Genomic DNA, 21,698 nt, shown 5'->3' with positions numbered 1-21,698 from the left:
CCTTCCAAACATAATACTTAGATATTATACAGCTTCGAAACTTTCTGAATACCATTGTGTCCAACTTAAAGCCTGAACAAGAACGTAGCCAAAACTTTTCTGATTCAGACTAACAAGGATTTTGACTCAAGGGGATTAAGTTACCACTCTTACTTCACATGTCTTCTTAATCGTTCATCGCGACTAACGTGAATGAAATAGTGAAATTATAGTAATTATTTTCATTTAACTCCATCACATGCAATTTGGACATTATTCAGTATTATCAAGGTCGTCCAATGTAATACCTTTAAGAATCAAAATGAAAATCTGAATGAAGAAAAATAATTGACAAACAAAACATTTAGTCTTTCTATCACCGCAGAAGGAAATGCAAAGAGCTTGATTATTAGTAAAACTTTATACAATAATCTTAAGTTAACTCTTACATCCACCAAGTCATAATTCTATGTTTTCCCTTACAGTGACTTGCCCCTGACCTGAGATTCTTTGGAGTGAAAAATGGAAGTGTAGAAATAGAGGTACACAACTTCCTTTTACAATCGTTAGCGATATACAAATGATACAGGAGTTACATATTCAAATTATGGGAACAAAGTGTCTTAATGATATCATTAGACTTGAAACAAATTTTCAGTAACTGAAGGAAAAGAAGAAGGGACCAAAGTTTTCTACAGTACGGAACTAGTAATAGTATCTATTCTGTTGGTAACCATACTGCTGTTGATGATCCGACTCTGGAGTGAAATTGTGTGATTCCAAATTACTCCTGAGGCGCCAGCCTTCAGGTACCTTCAGAAACTGATTTGACTCTATATAGTTGCGGATATTCACAATCACCTTGTTCAACTTTGCATCACCTCGATCTTTCAATGCAGTTAGAAAATCTTTAGCAATGATATCCAACATCTTTCTGAATTGTGTTTTATATCTTCTGTGTAGAGCAAAACCTGCCATCTGGGTAACCAAGACATTTTCTTTTAACTCCAACACCATTTCATTAACATAAAAGGGACTGAGAAAGAGCTTCAACTTACTTCAAGAAAAGCCTGCAAGGCAGCTGCAGTATATAAATTTGCTGGGAGAACATTTAAGAATCTGGCTATCCATGCCCAACCTTCTCTGAGGCCATGCAAGTTTTGGCAGCCTTCAACTTCAGTCTGCCCGAAATGCAGTTTACTACTAAATCAGTTACTATACGAATGAAGTAAGGGAAAAAAACAATTTTGGTCCCTGAATTATTTTGTTATTTTATTTTTTGTCCTTGTATTATTTGGCTGAGCACATCTGACCTCCAATTAAACAAAATGTGCAGTTCTAGTATCACAAAATAAATATTACAGGATGACATATTCAACTAACAAATATTAGTTTGGCATTCTGTCACTTCTCCATTAAACTCAGGCCAAAGGAGCTCTGCACCAAGAACTCCCTTAACAAAATTCCTATACGTGGAATAACAACTTACTGCTTGGTTCACAACCTGTAGTACTGGTAACTAACATTGCAAAAAGGACATCTTGTCTAGAATGTTTCCTGCTCCGCTGATGAAGTTGGTTCTGTCTGTGGACAATGATTCAGATACTGAACTGAATTTTAAACCATTTGAAATATTGTTTTGTCAAACTGAAGGATTTCGAATAACCTGATGAGATAGTGGCTTTGCTGCTGTAACCTCGGATAAAATTCAGCACTTTCTATCATACAAAGCCCTTTTACTGGGTCGAAGAGCACCATATGTACTTCCCAAACCTAACATGAAAGCCGCTTCTGCACTAAAGGCTCTTGTTTGGATGAAGCACAAGTCTCCAATATTGATGTCTAATGGTGACTTTATTAACCTGAGGGATCCATTGCAATCTTTTTTAATCCCACTCCACTGCTTTGAGCTAGAAAATGAACATTGGAGACAAGTAGTTGAGATATGTTATATAGTTGAGGGTAAAGTCCTTCAGATTTCAACGCAACCTCTTGAGTCCCTTCAAAGTCATTATTCTGCATTTTCTTCTAGCAGAGCTCTTTAGCCCTTAGGGCTTCATTTGTTGCACCCCATCGCAAATCGCAATCAATGTTAACCAGTAAGATACACCAGACATGCGTACAAAAGTCCCCAACTTATATTCGTCATGCTCAAGTCTGTGTTCCTTATACCTGGGAGCGAGTGACGAAGATGGGTTCATCACACTAGCGATGGCTTCTTATTGAACGTAGAATATCAATTAAGCACTGATCCACTCCAAATATCGTGTAGGTGGAAATGCCAACACAATTTCCATTTTGAGGGGAAGACACATTCTCTAAGACAATTGGATCTCTATTTGGAGGCTTTAAAGGGAACCTAAAGGGAACATTAGAAGGGGAACCTCGGAGCAACGGTAAAGTTGTCTCCGTGTGACCTATAGGTCACGGGTTCAAGCCGTGGAAGCAGCCACTAATGCTTGCATTAGGGTAGGCTGTCTACATCACACTCCTTGAGGTGCGGCCTTTCCCTGGACCCTGCGTGAATGCGAGATGCTTTGTGCGGCTGCCCTTTTTAAAGGGAACCTAACAAGAAGTTGAAGTAAACCACAATTCAAAAAGATGATGGGCACGAATTATGATGATTATATGTATACTTGGTAGTCCCTTTATTTTCAAGTTGAAATCATCAATGCATAGAAACTGCTAATGTTGGTGCTAACTGAGAGGAAGAATGGCCAGGTTGATGGAGAAATAACTGAACCCAAATTGATATCCGTCAGCAGAATAACATTTGTTAGTTTCAATGAGTGATTGGACCAAAATCGCACATTTGTTAAATTGAAGGTCAGATATACTCATGCAAATAATGCAGGGGCTAAAACCTGAATAAAGCAAAACTCAGAGACCAAAACCACTATTTTCCCGAAAGAGTAAGATAGACGAGAGTGCCAGCAACACAAGCATTAAGGATTCTTGAGGATAAAAGTAACAAATGTCTAAGCAACTGACCTGAACAAGAGCACCATATAATTTCATGTATGCACTTAAGCGATCCACATAACTATTGGTACTTTCTATCTTCCCATCTTCCTCTGCGTAGCCAATAGCTTTGTAATAAGCTTCTTTTGTCTGAAATGCTGCCTGAAGTGAAAGAACACATCAAAGTTAATTTTTCGTGGAGGTAGCATAATATGATGTGAATATGGGGTGAAGAAGGTTAACTAATGTATGTGACAAGTTCTTTTCTCACCACTTAATTGAAGAAATATCATGCTCCAAGACAATCAAGTAAAAAGAATCCCACAAAAGACAATAATGAGATGTGTAGATGCCAAACACGTAATACTAAGGTAAATAAGAAGTACCTCTGAGTAAATAATGTACTTAGGAACTGCGTAAATGCGAACTTTATTCAACTCGCCTATGAGAATATCCATGGCAAGAGGGACCTGTGATGAAAAGCAAACCAATATGTAAGGATGGTTGTGACGACCCGATAGGTCGTTTTGAGTACTAGTCTTTATTTCTGTGATCCGAGACCTTACATAGCTTCATTTGATATTATATGACTTGCGTGCGTGATCCGTGTTGTTTTTCGAAAAACTTTTATGTGAAATTTTGAAGAAAACGTGATTTTTGACTTAAAATGAGGCTAGAGTTGACCACAGTCAATGTTTTTGGTAAACGACCCCGGTTCGGTATTTTGACGATTCCGGTAGGTTCGTATGACGATATTGGACTTGTACGCATGTTTGGTTGGGGTCTTAGGTGACCCGAGGGCGTTTCGGAGCATTACGTGAAAGTTGGCAAAAATTGAATTTCAAGGTTGAAATCTTGAGTTTTGATAATCGATTCTCGATATTTGATGTTGTTTTGATGAGCGAGCGAGTTTATATAGGATGTTATTAAACTTGTGCTTGTTCGGATTGGAGCCCGAGGGGCTCGTGTAAGTTTCGGATGAGTTTTGATTGATTTGGAACTGTTGGTGCAAGTTTGTTGCTGGTGTGAGTTGGAGGTCTCGAATTTGCAAAGACTTGATCGCAATTGCGAGCCTCGCATTTGCGATGTCAAGCTCGCAAATGCGAAGTGGGGGCTGGTCTTCGCTTTTGTGAAGAAGTCATCGCATTTGCGATCTGGAGATGGTCCACATTTTGCGACCATTTTGTCACTTTTGCGATGACTGGGATTCTTGGAGTGCTTCGCAAATGCGAAGCTTGCACCGCATTTGCGATGGTTGGGGACTTCGGAAATGCGAGGTCCAGTGTTGTAAATAGCGCTCACCTCAGCTCTAATAGCGTGAGGCGATGCAATGCGAGCAGCCTGCGCTATTTTGGCTCTGTTGCGTTGCGATTGTAAAAGGCGAGCGCCTCTGCCTGTGTAGCGAGAGGCGCTGTGTAGCGAGAAGCAAGCTGTGGCGTCGTCTTTTGAAAAAAAAGAATGAAAAAGGCGCAAACATTAAAAGAAAAGACCATCGACTTAAAACATTAGGGCTTGCAGCGATTTCACGTTTCTTTCTTCTTCAACCTTCAAACAACATAGCAGCCAAGTCCACCCAGCCCAGGTAAGCTTCTCTTCTTCGATTTCCTTTCTTCTTCTCCTTTCTCCTTTCTCTCTTTCTTCCTCTTCCTTCTTCTCTTCTTCTTTCTATTTTTTTTGCTCTGTTTTTTGTCGAGCAACAGTGCAGAACAGAGAGTCTGTTGCTCTGTTTTTTTTTTCTTCTTCTTCTTCTGATCTTCTCTTCTTCTTTCTTTTTTTTTTTTTTTTTTTGCTTTGTTTTTTGTCGAGCAACAGTGCAGCAAAAAACAGAATAGAGAGTCTGTTTATGCTCTGTTTTTTTTTTCGTTTTTCTTTTCTTCTGATCTTCTCTTCTTCTTTTTTTTTTTGGTTGCTCTGTTTTTGATTGAGCAGCAGTACTGCACCCTGTTTTTGCAGAGGCAGAGGCAGAGGCAAAGAACTTCAAAACTTCAAACCTAAAATATCCTCCTTTTTCAGTTATAGAGTAGAATTAATTGCATATTGTGAATTGATATATTTATTAAGATATTATTGTTATTGAGTTTTTAGTTATATATATAATATTTTTTTTTTTGTATAAATTGTCCCTTCACATAAAAAAGGCGAGCGCTTCGCTGCGCGCCTCTTGCCTCAGTGAAGCGGACCCTCGTCGCTATTTGTCGCCGCACGCTATCCAAACACTGGCGAGGTCTATGTCACATTTGCGACTTCTGACGAACTATGGCGCTGTTCGCATTTGCGGATGATTGCTCGCATTTGCGAACAATTGCGATACCTGCAGCTGAGTAAAAGTGAGAAATTTCGGGACTTAGCTCATTTTACACCATTTATTCAACCCTAAACTCTCTAGAAGAGGTTTTGAAGAGGATTTTGTTCCCAAATTCATTGGAAAGCAACTTTAACTAGTTTTCAATCAATTTCAATTACTTTTCCATGAATTTTAACATCAAATCTATGAATTTCAAGGTAGAAATTAGAGTTTTGGGTAACCGGGATTTGGTCCGAATCTCGGATTTCGACCAAGCGGGCCCGAGGTTAATTTTTTTTATCTTTTCAAATATAATCAAAATTGAACCTTTTTCATTCATGGGTAGTTTCTAACGCTTATTTTGGATTGTTTGATTGATAATTGGCTAGATTCGGTTGGTTTGGAGGTTTGTTCGAAAGAAAAAAGCCGTGGTTGATTGTTGATTTTGTTGCGGAAGGAGGTAAGTGTCGTGGTTAACCTTGATTTGAGGGAATTAAAGTAGAAACGAGTCTATTTGCTATGTGAACTATGCGTTGGGGCAGCGTATATGCAAGGTGATGAGTCTATATGTGTTGGCCATGGGATACGCATGCAGGTGAAATTTGCCTTATTTCCACCATGTTATTTCATTTACTATGCTTTAGATAGATCGCTTATTCTTTGACTATTCGCTTTCAAGTTATTTCTTATATTGAATTGTTGCGATATTGGGTGTTGAGGATGTGGAATTTGTAATTTGTTGTTGGCTCTAATTGTGGAAAGATTCTCGTATGACGAGTGGAGTTCAATACTATTGTTGAAGTGAATTAGCTTCCCACCTTGCTTGACATTTGTGTTGTTGTTGTTGCTTGGTGAAGAAGAGTGAAGAGCACGAAGGGTGTTGCCATGCCTCATTTGCATATTGATATCATTGATTGAGTGAATGTGAGGATAAAAGCACGAAGGGCGATGCCGTGCATATGCATTTTTATTAAGATCAAGTGAGGATGAGAGTAAAAGCATGAATGGTGAAGTCGTGCACTTCTATTTATCTGATATGGTGAGGATAAGAGTAAAAGCGCGAAGGGTGATGCCGTGCGAGTTTGTTGAATTCGTTGTTTTACTAGATATTTTGGTAATGTGAATTTTGACTTGGGGGATTCGTTGCTCCTTTTGGAAAGAGGTTTACTTTATGATTCTTTATTTACTGTACCGTCTATTGTCCCCGATACTTGCCCTTATCCCGTTGTTTCATTTGACTTTTTACTTCTTATTCCTTTATTATGTATATATATATATATATATATATATATATATATATATATATATATATATATATATATATATATTACTGCACAGGTTTATTGTAGGCGTCTTGTCTTAGCTTCGTCACTACTTCGTCGAGGTTAGGCTCGACACTTACGGAGTACATTGGGTCGGTTGTACTCATACTACACTTCTACACTTCAGATCCTGACATCGGTACCAGCGAAGCCCCGAGAGGTGCTTAGCAGATACTACGTTGGTGATTCGAGGTAGAGCTGCATCCCGTCCGCTAGCCTTGGGTCATAATCTTACCTCTATTGTATTGTTTCCACTTTATCCGGACGGTGTTGCATTTCTTTCATAACCTTGTATTTAGTTGGATCTAGAAGTTCATGTACTTATGACACCAAATCTTGGGGTGGTTGCGTTAGTTATTGGTTTTAGAGCTCTATTATGTTATGACAGAGCTGATTTTACATTATGTTATTGATCAGTTGTCAGATATTTATTGCTTTTCTTTTCGTATTATTTGTTGTGTTGGCTTGCCTAGCGAGCGATGTTAGGCGCCATCACGACCCTGATTGGTTGAGATTTTGGGTCGTGCCGTCATGACAATGTCAATCTACATTAGTTAGTACTTTCTAATCATATTCATGTATCCCTTTTCAAACACTAAGTCTCCTGTCCTAAATTAAACCTTTTATGTTGTTTAACAATCCTAGAGCCCATCTCGTGCTATCAATACAACCTCTAGATTTCCCTTCGTCGGAAATTCCTGACATCTATTTAAATTCGAAGGTATTCCCCATTTTTTCCAGCAATTCACCTTTTGGGCTCAGGTCTGGACATTGCGTTTGGATAGAAAACAATTTATTTTTGGTGGTTTTAGGAAATTTAGCTTCGGGTTTGTGTTTGGATATGGTTTTTGGTAAAAGATATCACTAAATCCCTAAGCAATTTTTTAGGCCTTCAAATGGGTGAAAATTAAAAGAATTGGTTGAAGAGAAACAACAAATATTTTGTTAAAGAAAAAAGAAAGCGGGAGTCTAAAGTGTAAAGTGAAGATGTAACCAGTACTTACGAGCCACTTTAGCGGTGAAGGGGCTTGCCTGACAATTTGAGACCCCAATTTGTTTTGGTTGTGGAGAACAAGTTTAGGTTAGAAAGTTTGGTATAATAACAAGCACCCTTAGTGTTAGACCCTAACTCTTTGTCATCGGGCGTGGCACGGCTGTGGCAAGGATTTGGGCGTGATGGCCTTGTCATTGGCCTATGTGCGGGCAAAACGATCATGCGGGCGACGGACAAGACATTGTCATTGAGGGCTGTTGTGGGCAAGTATTGGCCAAGGCCTTGGGACTGGCAAGGCGCGCTTGGCAAAGGCTTGACAAGGCAGCATGGGCAGTGTTGGGGCGGCATGGCATGGCATGCGCGCCAAAATCAGTGGCACGGACACTTTGGGTTGTGGCAGCAACAAATGTGGGCTAAGCTAAAATGCGGATGTGCGGGATGATGGCAAAGGCTTTCAATAGCTAAGGCAAGGCTATGTGAAGGAAAATACAAGCAATGGCACGAGGGAAATGAAGGTTGACATGGACAAGGCAGAAACTAGGCCAAGGCGGTGCGCGGGCGGCAGCGGCGTCGGGCGTGTGCGGCAAAATCGTGGGCAGCGGATTGCGGGCAAGGCATTGGCACGGAGCAATGTCAAGATGGGCCAAGGCTGGGCGCAATGCCAGCCTTGGGCGTTATTCAGCTGGGCAAATGAAGTTGGCACATGCAATGCACATGATAGGCAGTTTTGGCGGTTACCTTGTCATAACCTCTTTGTCCCAAGATCAGATTATGCTTGTACCATTATCCATTTCGTGTATATTGTGTCCTAAGTAGTTGGGGATGTCAACTACATGTTAGGAACAGATTTAAACTTAGCCCGACAAGTGGCAAAAGCTGTAGACGACAAGTGTCATGTGTTGTCAAGTCTAAGGGCTGCCTATATTCTATAAATAGGGCCTTTGGGACTTAGTCAGGTTTATGTGGGTAATTTCGTGTGAAATTATAAGTGGGAAACAAGAGTGAAACGTGAGGGTTTCAAAGTGGACTAAGGCTAGGCTTGGGCAGGTCTTAGTGTTGGCCAAGAACGACTTGTGTTCTTTGTCAAAAGTGGGCTGTGAGCGGATTGTGTTCATAGCAAAGTGAGGGTCCTTTCTATATTTTCGAAATTAATACAAGGGTTGGGAATTTTCCCGTATATACTGTTGTTCTTATTGATTTGCTGCCTAAAATTCGTTTAAGCCAAACTTGCTGAAAATTGGCTAAGTGTTTAGGAAAGGCTGAGTCAAGTGTGTGACTTGACTGCCGCGCGGGTGTGACTTTGGACTGACCAAAAACGCCCCCGTGACACTTAGTATGAAGTCAAAACGTGACACTCAATCTGGGACTGAGCATGACTAGGTTTAGATGAAAGCATAATGGTTTTTTTACTGATTAGTGAAGGAACAAAATGCTTTAACTGCTTTCTTTTCAGTTATTGACGTCAATCTCCTGATTATAAAACAACAAGAACTAATATTGACCTATAATAGCAAGAGGACCAGAACAATATCATAATTACCTTTGAAGTAACAAGGACAATTACACGACCATACGCATAAACGGCACTGTTAAAGCTTCCTGTAGGGTTCACACACAGGGACACAACCTATAAAATTGAAAGCCAGAATCACAGTCAATATCCTTATATGTTTAGGCAAAGCTCCAATAGTAGAATATATTCAATATACACTAATCAACTGTTGCATCAAGAACCCACAATTTTCTACAATCAAAAACATATGCAAACCCCAAACCCCCAACATCCGCCCCCGTCCCGTGCCCCTCCCGAAAGAGAAAAGGAAAAAGAGAAAGAAGTAAAAATAATGACATCATAAGAGACACCGAAAAAAAAAATCCCAGTTGAAGTACTTCAGGATTTTACCTTCTGTGCAAACATGGCAATGCTGATGGATTGTGGACATGTTGAATCACTGATAAGCTTAATTAATTCATCTGCTTTCACTCTGCACAAGGAAAAGTAACATACATGTATCAAACAGAAATATAGTTCTTGCACCTCATGAAGTTTATTCCCAAAAGTAGTTCAAAAATATAGGTCAAAGCAACTAAATACGTGGCTTAAATATGGGAGGTAGAAAATGGTTTCAACAAGAAAATCATTAAAGCTACAGGAGATAGGGCTAATAATCAAAGAGATGAGTATCCAGGTACCTGACATTTTCTTTAGTACCAGTTATAGTTCTGATTCATCTAGCTATTTCCATTTCATATTTTCGGTAAGCCTGTTAAGAACGAATTTGTGTTACTATAGAATATCAGAAGTACCCCAAATCCGGATTGTGGGGTGGTAGTAGTAGTTGTTGTATAAAAACATCAGAAACTACTTAACCCAAATTAACATCCTTAGGATCTCAAATAGAACTCAGAACCTCTGTACGCTAAGATGAAATATAATAATTCAAAATGCATCTGATGACATTCCAACTAAACAAGCAACTCTTTCTGTTTCTTTTATTAAAAAATGACCACATTAGCCTGAAGGAGCAAGTAGCACGCATTTAGGATAAAATGAGAGAAGATCACTTGAGATGGTACGGTGGTGTCCTTCGTCGACCTACAGATGCAGCGGTCCATAGGTGTAAAATAATGGGGAGTGAAGGTGTTAAAAAGAGGACTAGGTAGACCTAAAATCACAAGGAGGGAAGTTGTCTTGAAAGACCTACAATTACCTGGAATCAATCAAGACTTGGCTAAAGATAGGGCACAATGGAAGAAAAAGATCCATATATGTGATATTTACTACTTGGGAATAAGTTTTAGTCTTGTTAGTATGTCGATTTTGGACCTATTGCTTTTCTAGGAGTATTTTGACCTTATCATAGATTTCTATGCCAGTAAGAAATATTGCTGTCGAGTTGAGGGATTTCAGACATAAGCTTTTATAAGAGGAAGGCAAATCGTGGACGTGGCTCTCATTGCTAATGAAATGTTTTAGATTCTAGAAAGAGAAGCAACAAGCGGTGTATTGATGCAAGTTAGACATTGAGAAAGCTTATGGTATGTCAACTGGAACTTTCTGATGAACATGCTTGAGGATTTGGGATTTGGTAGAAGACGGATCAAGTGGATTTCCTTTTGCATCAGTACAGTTAGATATTCCGTCCTTGTTAATGGCAAACCAATGGGGTTTTTTTTTTCAGCTCAAAGAGGTATACGACAAGGAGATTCTCCTTTCTTATTTTTACTGGTGATGGAATGTTTTAGTAAATGCTATCTGTTAAATATGTGAATCGAGGGATAAGAGGATTCAGAGTCAAAGTAGTAGCCAAAATGCCATGGAAATGTCACATTTATTGTAAGCTGATGATACTATGTTGTGTGATGTGGAGATTGAGCAGCTTAGGCATCTGCAGCTCAAAATTTGTATATTTTGAAGCAATTTATGGTCTTCATGTTAACTAGAGAATAAGCTTTTCATATCCAGTTAATGTCATCACAAATTGCAGCAGAACTACTGGAACTTTAGGATGCCAGGTTGGCACTCGGCCAACTGTCTATTTGGGATTGCCTTTAGGGGCCAAGCATAGAGCTAATAGTATATGGGAAGCGGTCTTGGATAAATGTGAAAGAAGGCTAGTAAGCTGGAAGAAGCAGTATTTATCAAAGGAGGAAGATTGGTACTAGTTAACAGTGTGCTGGGCTCAACATATGTGATGTCTCTTTCCTCTTTGCCTACTAAGATTGAGAAAAGAATTGACAAGCTACAGAGGAACTTCATTTGGCAAGGTAATAAAGAAAAGGGCAGCCCAGTGCACTAAGCTCCCGCTATATGCGGGGTTCGCCGGACCACAAGGGTCTATTGTACGCAGCCTTACCTTGCATTTCTGCAAGAGGTTGTTTCCATGGCTCGAACCCGTGACCTCCTGGTTCTTTACTTCAGTGAATGGAACCTATCGAGGCTAAGGAAAATGGTGGACTGAGGATTAAAACCTCAGAAAACACAATAAAAGCTTGTTGATGAAGTGGCTATGGAGATATAACTCGGAGGTTGATGCCCTTTGAGTTGGTGTGATTAAGAACAAAAATGGAGTTGAGAATCAATGGTGCAGCAGAGAAGTAAAAGCTGCATATAGAGTCTCAATTTGGAGAATAATTCGAGCTCACTGGTCTTGTTTTACATCTAGAATAGGGTTCAAGGTGGGAAATGGGATGAGGATATCCTTCTGGAAGGATATGTGGATTGAAAATGAGCCTTTATTAGACTTATTTCCTGATCTATTTTTATTGGCAGCAAATGTTTCAGCTTTTGTGGCAGAAAATAGAGAAAATGGGACTTGGAATACAATCTTCAGAAAGAGGTTCAATGACTGGGAGATCGACAGGGCTACAAAATTTTACAACCACTTAAGCACATTCAAACAGCTTACTGATTCAGAAGATGGCATCACAACAGTAAAGGAATGTTTACTGTGTCTTCTTGGAAGCAAATCTGGAATACAAAAGCCCCTCTCAAGGTAGCTTGTTTTACCTGGATAGTGAGCAAAGAAGCTTGTCTTACTTACGAGAATTTACAAAAATGAGGGTTGGCTCTATGCAGTAACTGCTTCCTATGCGGGAAACAACTCTAGAGTATTCGTCATTTGTTTTTGCATTGCCAAGTTACTGTCCAACTGTGGCAGCTTTTATGAACATAATTGGTCTGCAGTGGGTAATGCCTAGTTCAACAACTGATTTGCTTAGCTGCTGGAACATAATTGGGTTTAGTAATGGCAAACTTAGATGGTGTAACACGATACCTTGTATTTGGTGGATTATTTGGACCGAAAGGAATAGCAGATGCTTTGAAGACTCTGTTAATTCTATCATTAGGATAAAATCTAGATGTAATATTTTGTTTTGCATATGGTGTAAGAATGGAGAATGTAAATGATGCATAATCAGTCCTACAAATGTTAGAAGCCCTGAAGGATTAGAAGGGGCAAACTTTTGCTGTTTTTGCTTCTGTAAATACTGTTCACCTGTTGCAGCACATCTTTTGTGCTTGTTTATATATAACACTACCTTATCTTTCAAAAAAAGCCGGTAAACATACAAAGAAATTTTAATATCATTATTAATACTATTATTTATATATACTTAACTTATTTTCACTTTTATTTTTATTTGGCATGATGATGACATGAGTTGAGCTTAAATGGAGAAACATGGTCTGCGAGGATTCATATGGCCAACCTCAACTTGTTTGGGATTGAGACATAGTTGTTTTTGTTGTTTATTTCAGCTAAAAGAAGACTCAAATGAACTTATCAAAATGTCTCAGTAACTTTTTCAAACATGCAAGGATCGCATAGTTGAATGTAAGCAGTTTCAAGAACTTGGAACTGCAACTCCTAAAACACAATTGGATGGGTAAATGATAATGTTAGTAGGGAAAGAGTTTTTTTTTTTTTTTTTGAGAAGGTAACATATTTGTATATTGAAAACACACTACACAAAGGGTGTGTAGTCCCCCATACAGTGTTATCAAAGGCGCGCTTAAGCCCTGAAGCGAGGCTCAAAACATGTTGAGCGCTTCGCCTCGCTTAGGGGGCGCTTCAGTATTGTCATCAAGGCTCTAAGGCATAATTTTCCTTGCCAATGGGCGTAATCCTAAAGAAGCGACACTAAACAATTGATATTTCACTTTGTCGTAAATTTTCTTCAGTTTCTTTGTCCATATATTTGGCAATCATGCTTATAGATATTAGTCTTGAACAACACATACATATTTGTAGTTTTTCTCCATTTGCGCCTTTCTTCATTAAAGCCCACGCTTTATTTGCGCTTTGCACTTAAAACCCCAACAGACCTTAGAGATCTTTTGCGCTTTTTGCTTTTGATAACACTGCCCCCATATTTACAAAAACCAAGGTTCTTTTAAAAGTCATTACTTCCTGTCACATGAAATGTGAGACTACTTTCTTCACCAACCACGGAGTTTAAGATGTTAATTTGACTTTTTTAATGTATTAGTGGTAAAATAAAAATATAAAAACAGTTGGTTGAAAAATTAGTCTGATATAGCAAAAACACATCAATGTATATAGTTCAATGGCTTTTAACTCTAGCAACTGTGCAAGTCAAATAGAATAACAGTACTAATAAAATGGTGTCAAACATTTGGGATATCCAAAGGGAAGAATGCCACATAAATTAGGATAGAGGGAGTAACTGTTCAGGAACCCCCATTCCCGAGCCTCTGCAAAGAATACTTTACTTTATGCAGCAAGAAGCATAATAGCCTGATAAATCTGCAATGAAATTTCAAATATAGTTTTGCAAGGTTACCTTGTTAGAACCCGATCCCAGTACTTCATTTTGTGAAGCTATTTCATTGTAAATCATCAATCTTTTCTCCTCCAGCTTTTGAGCATTTTCTGACACCCTGATTGTATTTCCTGGTATATCCAAAATTGCAAAATTGAAATCTATGCATATATTTACGAGCACTAGAAATAGAAAGAAAAACAACATCTAAATGTTTCATCTTGCCACTTGGAGGTTGGCGTATCATACACTATTTGATAAAAGGATATCATCCAGTTGACTGTATAAAAGTTTTGACAATAACTTTTTATATTTAGACTATAAAGAAAAAAACCAGAATAGTCCTTTAAATATAGGGGTTGCTCTAACTTGGTCTTTTATATATTTCATTGAGCATGAACACTCCTTTATCTTTGTAATTAGTGAGCACGTTTAGTCCAGGTTAGTCTCAAGACCATTCACTAACAGAAAAGATTCACCTAAGGCTAAAAAAAACTAACGGGACTAATGGAACTAATGGGAGAAGAGACAACACTAATGGACAGAAAGAAGCCGCAAGTATTAGCTTATGGAAATTTGCTTACCAGCAGACGAAGTTATCAAGCTAGTGAATTATGTTTCTCTGTTCTATCTAACCAAATCATATCTAATTCTAAGCAAAGCATATCTATTAGCAAATTATGACTAGTGCATGCATATTATATGTTTATCTCAGTATACTATTATTATTGATGGTAGAAAACCTTTTCCAAGCAAAGAAAGAGATGGACTCTTACCTAATCAAATTCGAACTCAGAAATATTCAATCCCAGGAGGAAACTATTGAAGCTTGATATTTCTTTCATTAATGGTGCTTCTTTTGTTTCTGAAATTTTCTCTATAAAAATGTGTGTTAATGCGTACATGGTATACACGTCTAATAAATATCTGGCATCTAATACACAATCTAAACCAGATTCTTTAATTTGGAAAAGGGGTGCCAAGGGGAGGTTCAAGGTTAGAGCTTGCCGTCAGCTTTTAAGGTCTTCTGTTGGCAGCATACCCAGGTCGCCATGGAAATGCATCTGAAGAAACAAAGCAACCCTAAAGGTGGAATATTTCACATGGCTGGTAGCACATGGTGGATGCCTAACTCATGAGAATCTCCAGAAAAGACTGACTTCATATATGCAGTAGGTGCCCAGCGTGCGAGAGAGAAAATGAGGATGTTAGCCACCTCTCCATTAATTGCTCATTCACCATGCAGATCTGGCATATCATTCTTAACATTGTAGGGATCAGCTGGACAATGCCTGAGACAACCATAGAGCTACTGCATAGCCGGTATATGGAAGGGCTGGAGAAGGATAAGCTGAACACTGGAACTCACTGCCTTCAGTCATCTGGTGGATCATTTGGAAGGAAAGGTCCACTAGAAATTTTTAAAGCAAAAAAAAGAATCTGTAATTAGTATTAAGTATAAACGCATTTCTTTACTGTTCTTTTGGTGTAATATGGCAAGTGCAAATGAACAACAATCATGATTGACTTTTTGAGCTCATTACACAATATGTAATGTGGTTGTTCCTTGTAAATATTTTGCAGTACTTTGCTGCCAATTAGTGTTTACCAATCAAAAAAAGAATCAATGTTTTACTTTTTCTTTTTCTCATCCTTCACTTAAGTCTTTCTCGATTATTCTTCTGTTTTGGATTGGTTAGTCTACAACAACAACGACGACGACGACCCAGTAAAATCCCACCAGTGGGATCTGGGGAGGGTAGTGTGTACGCAGACTTTACCCCTACCCCGAGGGAGTAGAAAGGCTGTTTCCGAGAGACCCTCGGCTCAAGAAGACGAAAAGAGACAATATCAGTACCACCAATAGAAACCATAGGAAAAATAACATCATGAAAATCAGAAAGTAGATGCAAAGCAAAAGCCATAGCCAGTACATAGACCCGGCACTATGAAAAACGAAAGACTTCGACAATAACCCTACCAGACTAACCTCACAAAGGTACGAAGTAATAAAGACTCAACTACCTCCGAACCTACAATCCTAATACTCGACCTCCACAACTTCCTATCAATGGCCACGTCCTCGGAAATCTGAAGCCTCGCCATGTCCTACCTGATCACCTCTCCCCAATATTTCTTAAGCCGTCCTCGACCTGTTCTCGTGCCATTCTAATCTCTCTCTCCCTCTCTCTCCCTCCCTCCCTCCCTCCCTCCTTATCTCCCCCTCTCTCTCTTCTCTCTCTCTGTGGCATTTAGATTCTTGGATATTTGAACGGTACAAAATGAGAAAAACTAGTAGGAGGTAAATTTCCAAGAAAGGAGTCTGTGGGAACCTGGTGATGGCATTGACAGAGAGCTTTTGTTTGAAGAAAGAAGACCGTGAACAGAATCACAGATATATTTTGCATAGAGATGAAGACAGGAACATATTTACTAGTCAAATGATCGGGTTACTGGTAAGAATATTTTCTCTTTTTTTGGATACCTTTATGCTTTACTCAACCTAAGAAACTAAGGGAAATTCGTCTTCTAAGTGTATTTTCCGCAAAAGTGCTTTTCAAAAGAGTGCTTATGGGGAGAAGCGACTTTTTTCTGCTTTTCAATAACTGCTTCTACTCAAAAGCATTTCCTTCTAAAAGTTTGGTCAAATACCTTAACTTTGGGGAAAAAAACACTTTTGGCCCCAAAAAAAGCACTTTTGGCCCAAAAGAAGCTTGGCCAAACAGGCTATTATTCAGTCTATTGTTCAGGATAAAGATTGACATTTTGCTCTGAAAGATGAAATAACAAACGAGAAAGGCAACATCAGTGAAATGATATCGATGTTTCTCCCTTCGAACCGATTTAGACTTGCTGACGAACAATAGCAACAACAGAGTTCTACATCAAATCAAGTTTCATCTCCGCTTCATCATGCACTTCCTCGGCATTGGTTCTCATAAACCGGTACACCGCAATTGCATGGTCCTTGGCCACAAAGAAGTTTCACAGCTTTGAAGGTGACTTGTAAAAAGCCAATGGTTTGTCAGACACATATATACTGATCAGTCACCCGCTTAACATTTAGGTAGTTCTCAAGACTCTATTCCCCACGTTCGCCTCTAAAACCACTATGTTTTGTTACCACCTCACATCCCCCAATGGAGGCAGTCAAAAGCATGGTTGTGAACAGTTGACCCAGATAATCCTAGGTAAGAATATTTTCATGAGTATATTTTCCAGGAATATTTCTTGGAGAGAGTTTTATTTTCTGAGTTAGTCTCTTTTCCAAAGGCCTAGTTCCCAGCTTTTAAATATTGTTATCTTTTGCGACAGTGAATAGCCTGCAATCTAGCCCTAGATCAAAAGGGCTAACTTTTTACAAAGATACAGGACTGTTTATTTCCAACTTTGAATATAAGGGATCAAAAGTTCAAAACAAATCTACCCTTAGGGCACATATTCCTTTTAGGGTTTTTCCTCTTAGATTATGCACAGAGCATTTTTTGATAAGGTAAGGTAGTTTAAAAATCAGGAGCATTTCTCGATTTGTGTGTGTCATCCTTGCACAGGGACCATCATGCTAATCTTCTCTGTGTCGTTCCAATTTTATCGGATGTCCCCGAAGGGACATGCATTTTATTTTAAGTTATTATTTATTTGAAATGAAATGCCTAATATATATAAAAAGAAAAAGAGGAGTAGAGGAAGGTCAAATCTCCATTTCCACTCCCTCACTAAGATTACACAGTGAGACATACCTGCTGAATGTTTATGATTAGTGACTTCCTTTGGAACCTTGTTAGCCTCCGAAGGAGCATTCATCAATGACTCAGATGCCTTCTTCTCCGCAGCAGCTGCAGCTTCTTTTGCTGCTTTCCTCTCAGCTTCCAGAGCTGCGGCTTTTTTCTTTTCAACTCTTTCAGCTTCCAGCCTAGCCTGCACCTGATGAAATAAAACTTATTATTACCCACAAGGAGAAAATTCAATCACAAACAACAATTTTGTAATAGATGCAGCTAAAGGGGAGACAAATAGACAGCTAGATTTCACAGGAAAGCAGGGATGCTAGAACCAGGGAATGTCAGCATTAGCACTTGCAGAAGTATGCCACAGAGAAGAAAAAAAGCAGTTCCAATAAAAATTAAGTTACTAAATTAACACAAGCACAATTACTTCCTCGTGTGATGATGATTCTCACAAATAGCTAACTTTGTAAAATCTCTAAAAATCACAAAACGGCAGGCAACCAGAAATGCAATTGGTAAATATAGCTTTCTAAGCTTTTTTCTCCTTGAAGAAACTTTTCTACTAAGCATATGAGAGAATTTCCAATGAGCATATCAAATTGTGTGTCTCTCTCGATAGGAGTAAAACACATACCTTGGCTTCTGCTCTGATCATTTCTTGCCGGGCTTTTTCTTCTTGAAGAGCTTTTTCTTTCCTCTTGGCTTCTTCACGAGCTGCATCATCTCTTATTCTCCTTTCTTCAATTTGGGATCTGTGTTCGTGATCCCTTTGCACAGCAGTTAGGTGATCATCAAGTGCTTCTGCACTACAGTAATACAATTGAAGTTAAAAGTATATTTTTACTAAAATTAAACTGTAGGAACATGCAAATGGTGATTAAACTTCAAATTCTGGGTACTCCGAGCATGTATAGAGTGACCAAGAAACATTAACAAAAATTTAATATTTATCAGTCGCAAAGTTTTTTTATTGAGACCAAGGGCATGCATGTTGTTTGAATCAGAAAATAGTCACTTGCAATCAAAGTGACATGACTTCCTGTTGGTGTCCCTGCTTAAAGTAACTCGGCTCGCTGCCCATACCCCTGAATCTGTTTTACACCTTCATCTGTAATTCAAGTCAACTAGAAATGATGAACAAATCACCCTATTCGCTTTCATTCCCAACCTAAACAACATTAGTGGTTTATGATCAATTGTCAATCTAACATCCTTGGTGAATTTTTTTGTAAGTGAATTCCTCACAAACCAGCTTCCATTTAAGTAATTGAGATTTGATTGGCATGTCTTCAGCAAATATATTATTTCCATTGGTCCTAGAGTAGCAGCAGCAGCAGTTGAAGTGAAGTCCACAGTACGGATAAAACAAATACCCTGGTCTTTAGCGACTAAATAGATAATGTTTCCATCAGTTCCAGCAGACCACCATTGGACCAAAACCCACTGAGGAACATCTACCTTGTTATACATCATTGAACAAAGAAAAAACTATTAACTAGATGACAAACTTAATGCAAAAACAAGTTTTTTTTCCACAAAATCAGAGTAATACGCCTTACATTTTACGCTGGTACTGCATGTCAAATTTTCTGTTCATTTCCCTTTGAGCTTCAGTATTTCTCTCAACCCGTTCAACTGTGGAGGCAAGCTTCTGATTTTCATCCATTAACTCAGCTTCAAGTGCTGATAGTTGATCTCTCATTTCCTCCTGTTGTAAGGTAATAAGAGAAAGAGATTCGGTTTAATATATGCATCCCTTCTTTTCTTTTCCTAAGTCAAGCAAGTTGGGGACATGGACAGAGAAAGTTAAGGAAGCATATAAGTGAAGTTACAAACCGCAATAGTAAGCTGGTGCTCATGAGCTAATTCAGATAAAGCACTTTCCACTAATAATACTTTATCCATTAGATCATGTTGAAGTTCAATGCCCAGGCCTTCTTCAGAATGGTCGCTATCACTGAAACAACATGAGAAATGCTGCACTAAGTATAAATCAAGAATGAAACAGAAGTTTAATATTAATAAAAAGGAAGTTAATAGGAATAACTTCATGACGCACCTTCAGCACCCCCTCCTCCCACCCCACCCCACCCCATCCCAGCCATACATACACCTATCCTCCTTATTTGGCTAAGGATGTCCTAACTCTTGGCTCAATAAGTAAATGCTATAAACATGTAATGCCTTAAACAACTATAGAGCCAAGCAAGTATGAGATGTTTAACATGGGGAAGGGCATTTGTAGCAACATATTTCATAGCTTGTTTCTCTGTTCTAATAGACCTCCTCTCATTCTTACACTCTATAATGTTTGCAATTGTTGAGTACTCACCTCAGATAGATTTCGTCACAGGCAAAACGTTTTCCCCCCTTAACAAAATGATCACCAACTTCATCCTTAGTGTCTTTTTCCACATCCTCCATGTCGTCATCAGACACTTGCATAATAAAGCCTCTCCGAGAATTATTCTTTGAAGCCGAGAGTTCTCTGAGTAAAGACAGATTAGACAACAACATAGAAAATTTACTATCCAAATGGAACTAAAATGCTTGATGTGATTTTCACAAAGAAACCTTGTTAAAGTAACATACCGAGATTCTGCTTTGATAAAAGGTAATGGAAATTTCGATGATCCATTGAGCTTCTTCTCTATCTAGTTGAGCTCGACCAGTAAAGCATCAAAGCTCCAATCAGGGTTTGGATCCAGGGTAACTCCATCAACATTTTTAGGCAACGGAAGTTGCAGTTTAACAGCACCCCTGAGGAAAATAACCATAACTCAGCACAAACCAAGCAACAAGTAGAATATTATAGTTACAGAGCTTATAAAAAAAAACTATAGTTCCAGAATTTCTATAAACGTGTTGCAATAAAGGAAAAACTGAAATGTGATGTTGTTATCACTACAACTATGAGAAAGGTATTTTGTCAAACATATGCATAGAGGTCACATGAACCAACCCCTCCCTAAAAGAAAACTAAAAAATGGCATCAATTTTTCGTGGACTACTACAAATAGAGAAAGAGATGAAAAAAAGGGTATAGGAAAAAAGTACTTACATTATTATTTTCCTGCCTTAAGAACACGTTTAAATAAAGTTGTGTACAACGCTGGCTTCACACACTTGAGTCTTGAAATTTGAGATATAATTAATTACCTGTAACAATTGAAAAGCAAAAGTTACAAACAGAAAATGTAAAAGATCATAACATGAACACCCATAAGGGAAATTTGAAAGCTAAACCCTAATATTACTAATACAGACAAGAGTATGAATAGAGGGGATAAAGATAGCACAAAAAGGGATAAAGAGGGGGCTGATTTGAGATCAAAGTTTCATTCTTTATATTAATTTTCTCCAAGATTTATTCAACAAAAGGCTCTGCTCTCTGTGAAACGTCTACCTTTGAAGTTTTCTTGGATTTGCAGTTGTGGTTTCTTGAAATATAATAATAGCTATAGAAAATTCAATAAAATCAAATGGATTTTTTTACTATTCCAAATTGGATAAACGGAATGTTGAATAAATCATAAGCTAAGGGTATGAATTTGGTACAACCAAAAAGGAATAGTAAGCAAATCTCTAAGAAACCAATGAAGAGAATGGTTTCTGAACAAGTATTTGCAGAGGGTAAATTGAGAGTTCAGAGAATAGACAAGAGAGAAAAAAGATTGATTTTATTATTATATCCCCTAACTGGTATAACCCATCCCCTATATATCCTGTATCTAATAACAATCTAATAACAGACTAACCTTCCACTTAACCAACTAACTAATCCGTTATTAGCAATATGGTAAATGACAACTATATCCCTTACTTATTACAGCAGTGACAAAAATACCCTCTTGTATAAAATGAATATAACAACTATTCCCCCCTCGAAATGATCCTTGTCCTCAAGGATTGAAATGAGGAAACTGTTGCTGCAGGGCTTGTAAATCCATCCAGGTGTTATCGGCAGCTGAGCAATTGAACCACTTGACAAGAACTTGAGTGACTGGTCGGTGGTGCTTCTGGACCATTCTTCTTTCCACAATAGCCTCAGGTTCCAACAGAATGTGACCATTAGAAGATAATGAAATAGGAAGGTAAGGAAGCACTGGCTTATCTCCCAGCTTCTTTTTCAACTGCGACAC

At 38.5% G+C, this 21,698-nt stretch overlaps 1 protein-coding gene across 1 annotated transcript; it reads right to left on the bottom strand.

Annotated features, from left to right (window-relative positions):
• LOC109235980 (protein GLE1-like) lies at nucleotides 358–21,240 on the bottom strand. Its single transcript, XM_019402220.1, has 16 exons — nucleotides 20,963–21,240; nucleotides 20,618–20,715; nucleotides 20,149–20,316; nucleotides 19,889–20,044; nucleotides 19,393–19,513; nucleotides 19,116–19,264; nucleotides 18,191–18,362; nucleotides 17,569–17,752; nucleotides 15,116–15,239; nucleotides 9,734–9,763; nucleotides 9,444–9,525; nucleotides 9,081–9,167; nucleotides 3,327–3,410; nucleotides 2,971–3,102; nucleotides 1,038–1,160; nucleotides 358–957 (listed from the first exon to the last, which is right to left on the bottom strand). Exons 4-16 carry the CDS (start codon nucleotides 19,999–20,001, stop codon nucleotides 685–687), a joined length of 1,674 nt encoding a protein of 557 aa, XP_019257765.1. The 5' UTR covers nucleotides 20,002–20,044; nucleotides 20,149–20,316; nucleotides 20,618–20,715; nucleotides 20,963–21,240; the 3' UTR covers nucleotides 358–684.

The sequence above is a fragment of the Nicotiana attenuata genome, chromosome 12 (genome assembly GCF_001879085.1).
Source record: "Nicotiana attenuata strain UT chromosome 12, NIATTr2, whole genome shotgun sequence".
In the NCBI taxonomy this organism is placed as follows: domain Eukaryota; kingdom Viridiplantae; phylum Streptophyta; class Magnoliopsida; order Solanales; family Solanaceae; genus Nicotiana; species Nicotiana attenuata.
The sequence above is the reverse complement of the archived record's forward strand: the minus strand, read 5'-3'. Positions and strand labels throughout refer to the sequence as shown.

What these genes read in the sequence shown, in the direction of transcription:
- LOC109235980 (XM_019402220.1), bottom strand. Translation starts at nt 20,001, where the DNA reads ATGCAAGTGTCTGATGACGACATGGAGGATGTGGAAAAAGACACTAAG. An exon ending in TAATCATAAACATTCAGCAG is followed by an intron (nt 15,240 to 17,568) that starts GTATGTCTCACT and finishes AAAAATTTCTAG; the next exon opens with TGGACCTTTCCTTCCAAATG. An exon ending in AGTACATTATTTACTCAGAG is followed by an intron (nt 3,103 to 3,326) that starts GTACTTCTTATT and finishes CTTTCACTTCAG; the next exon opens with GCAGCATTTCAGACAAAAGA.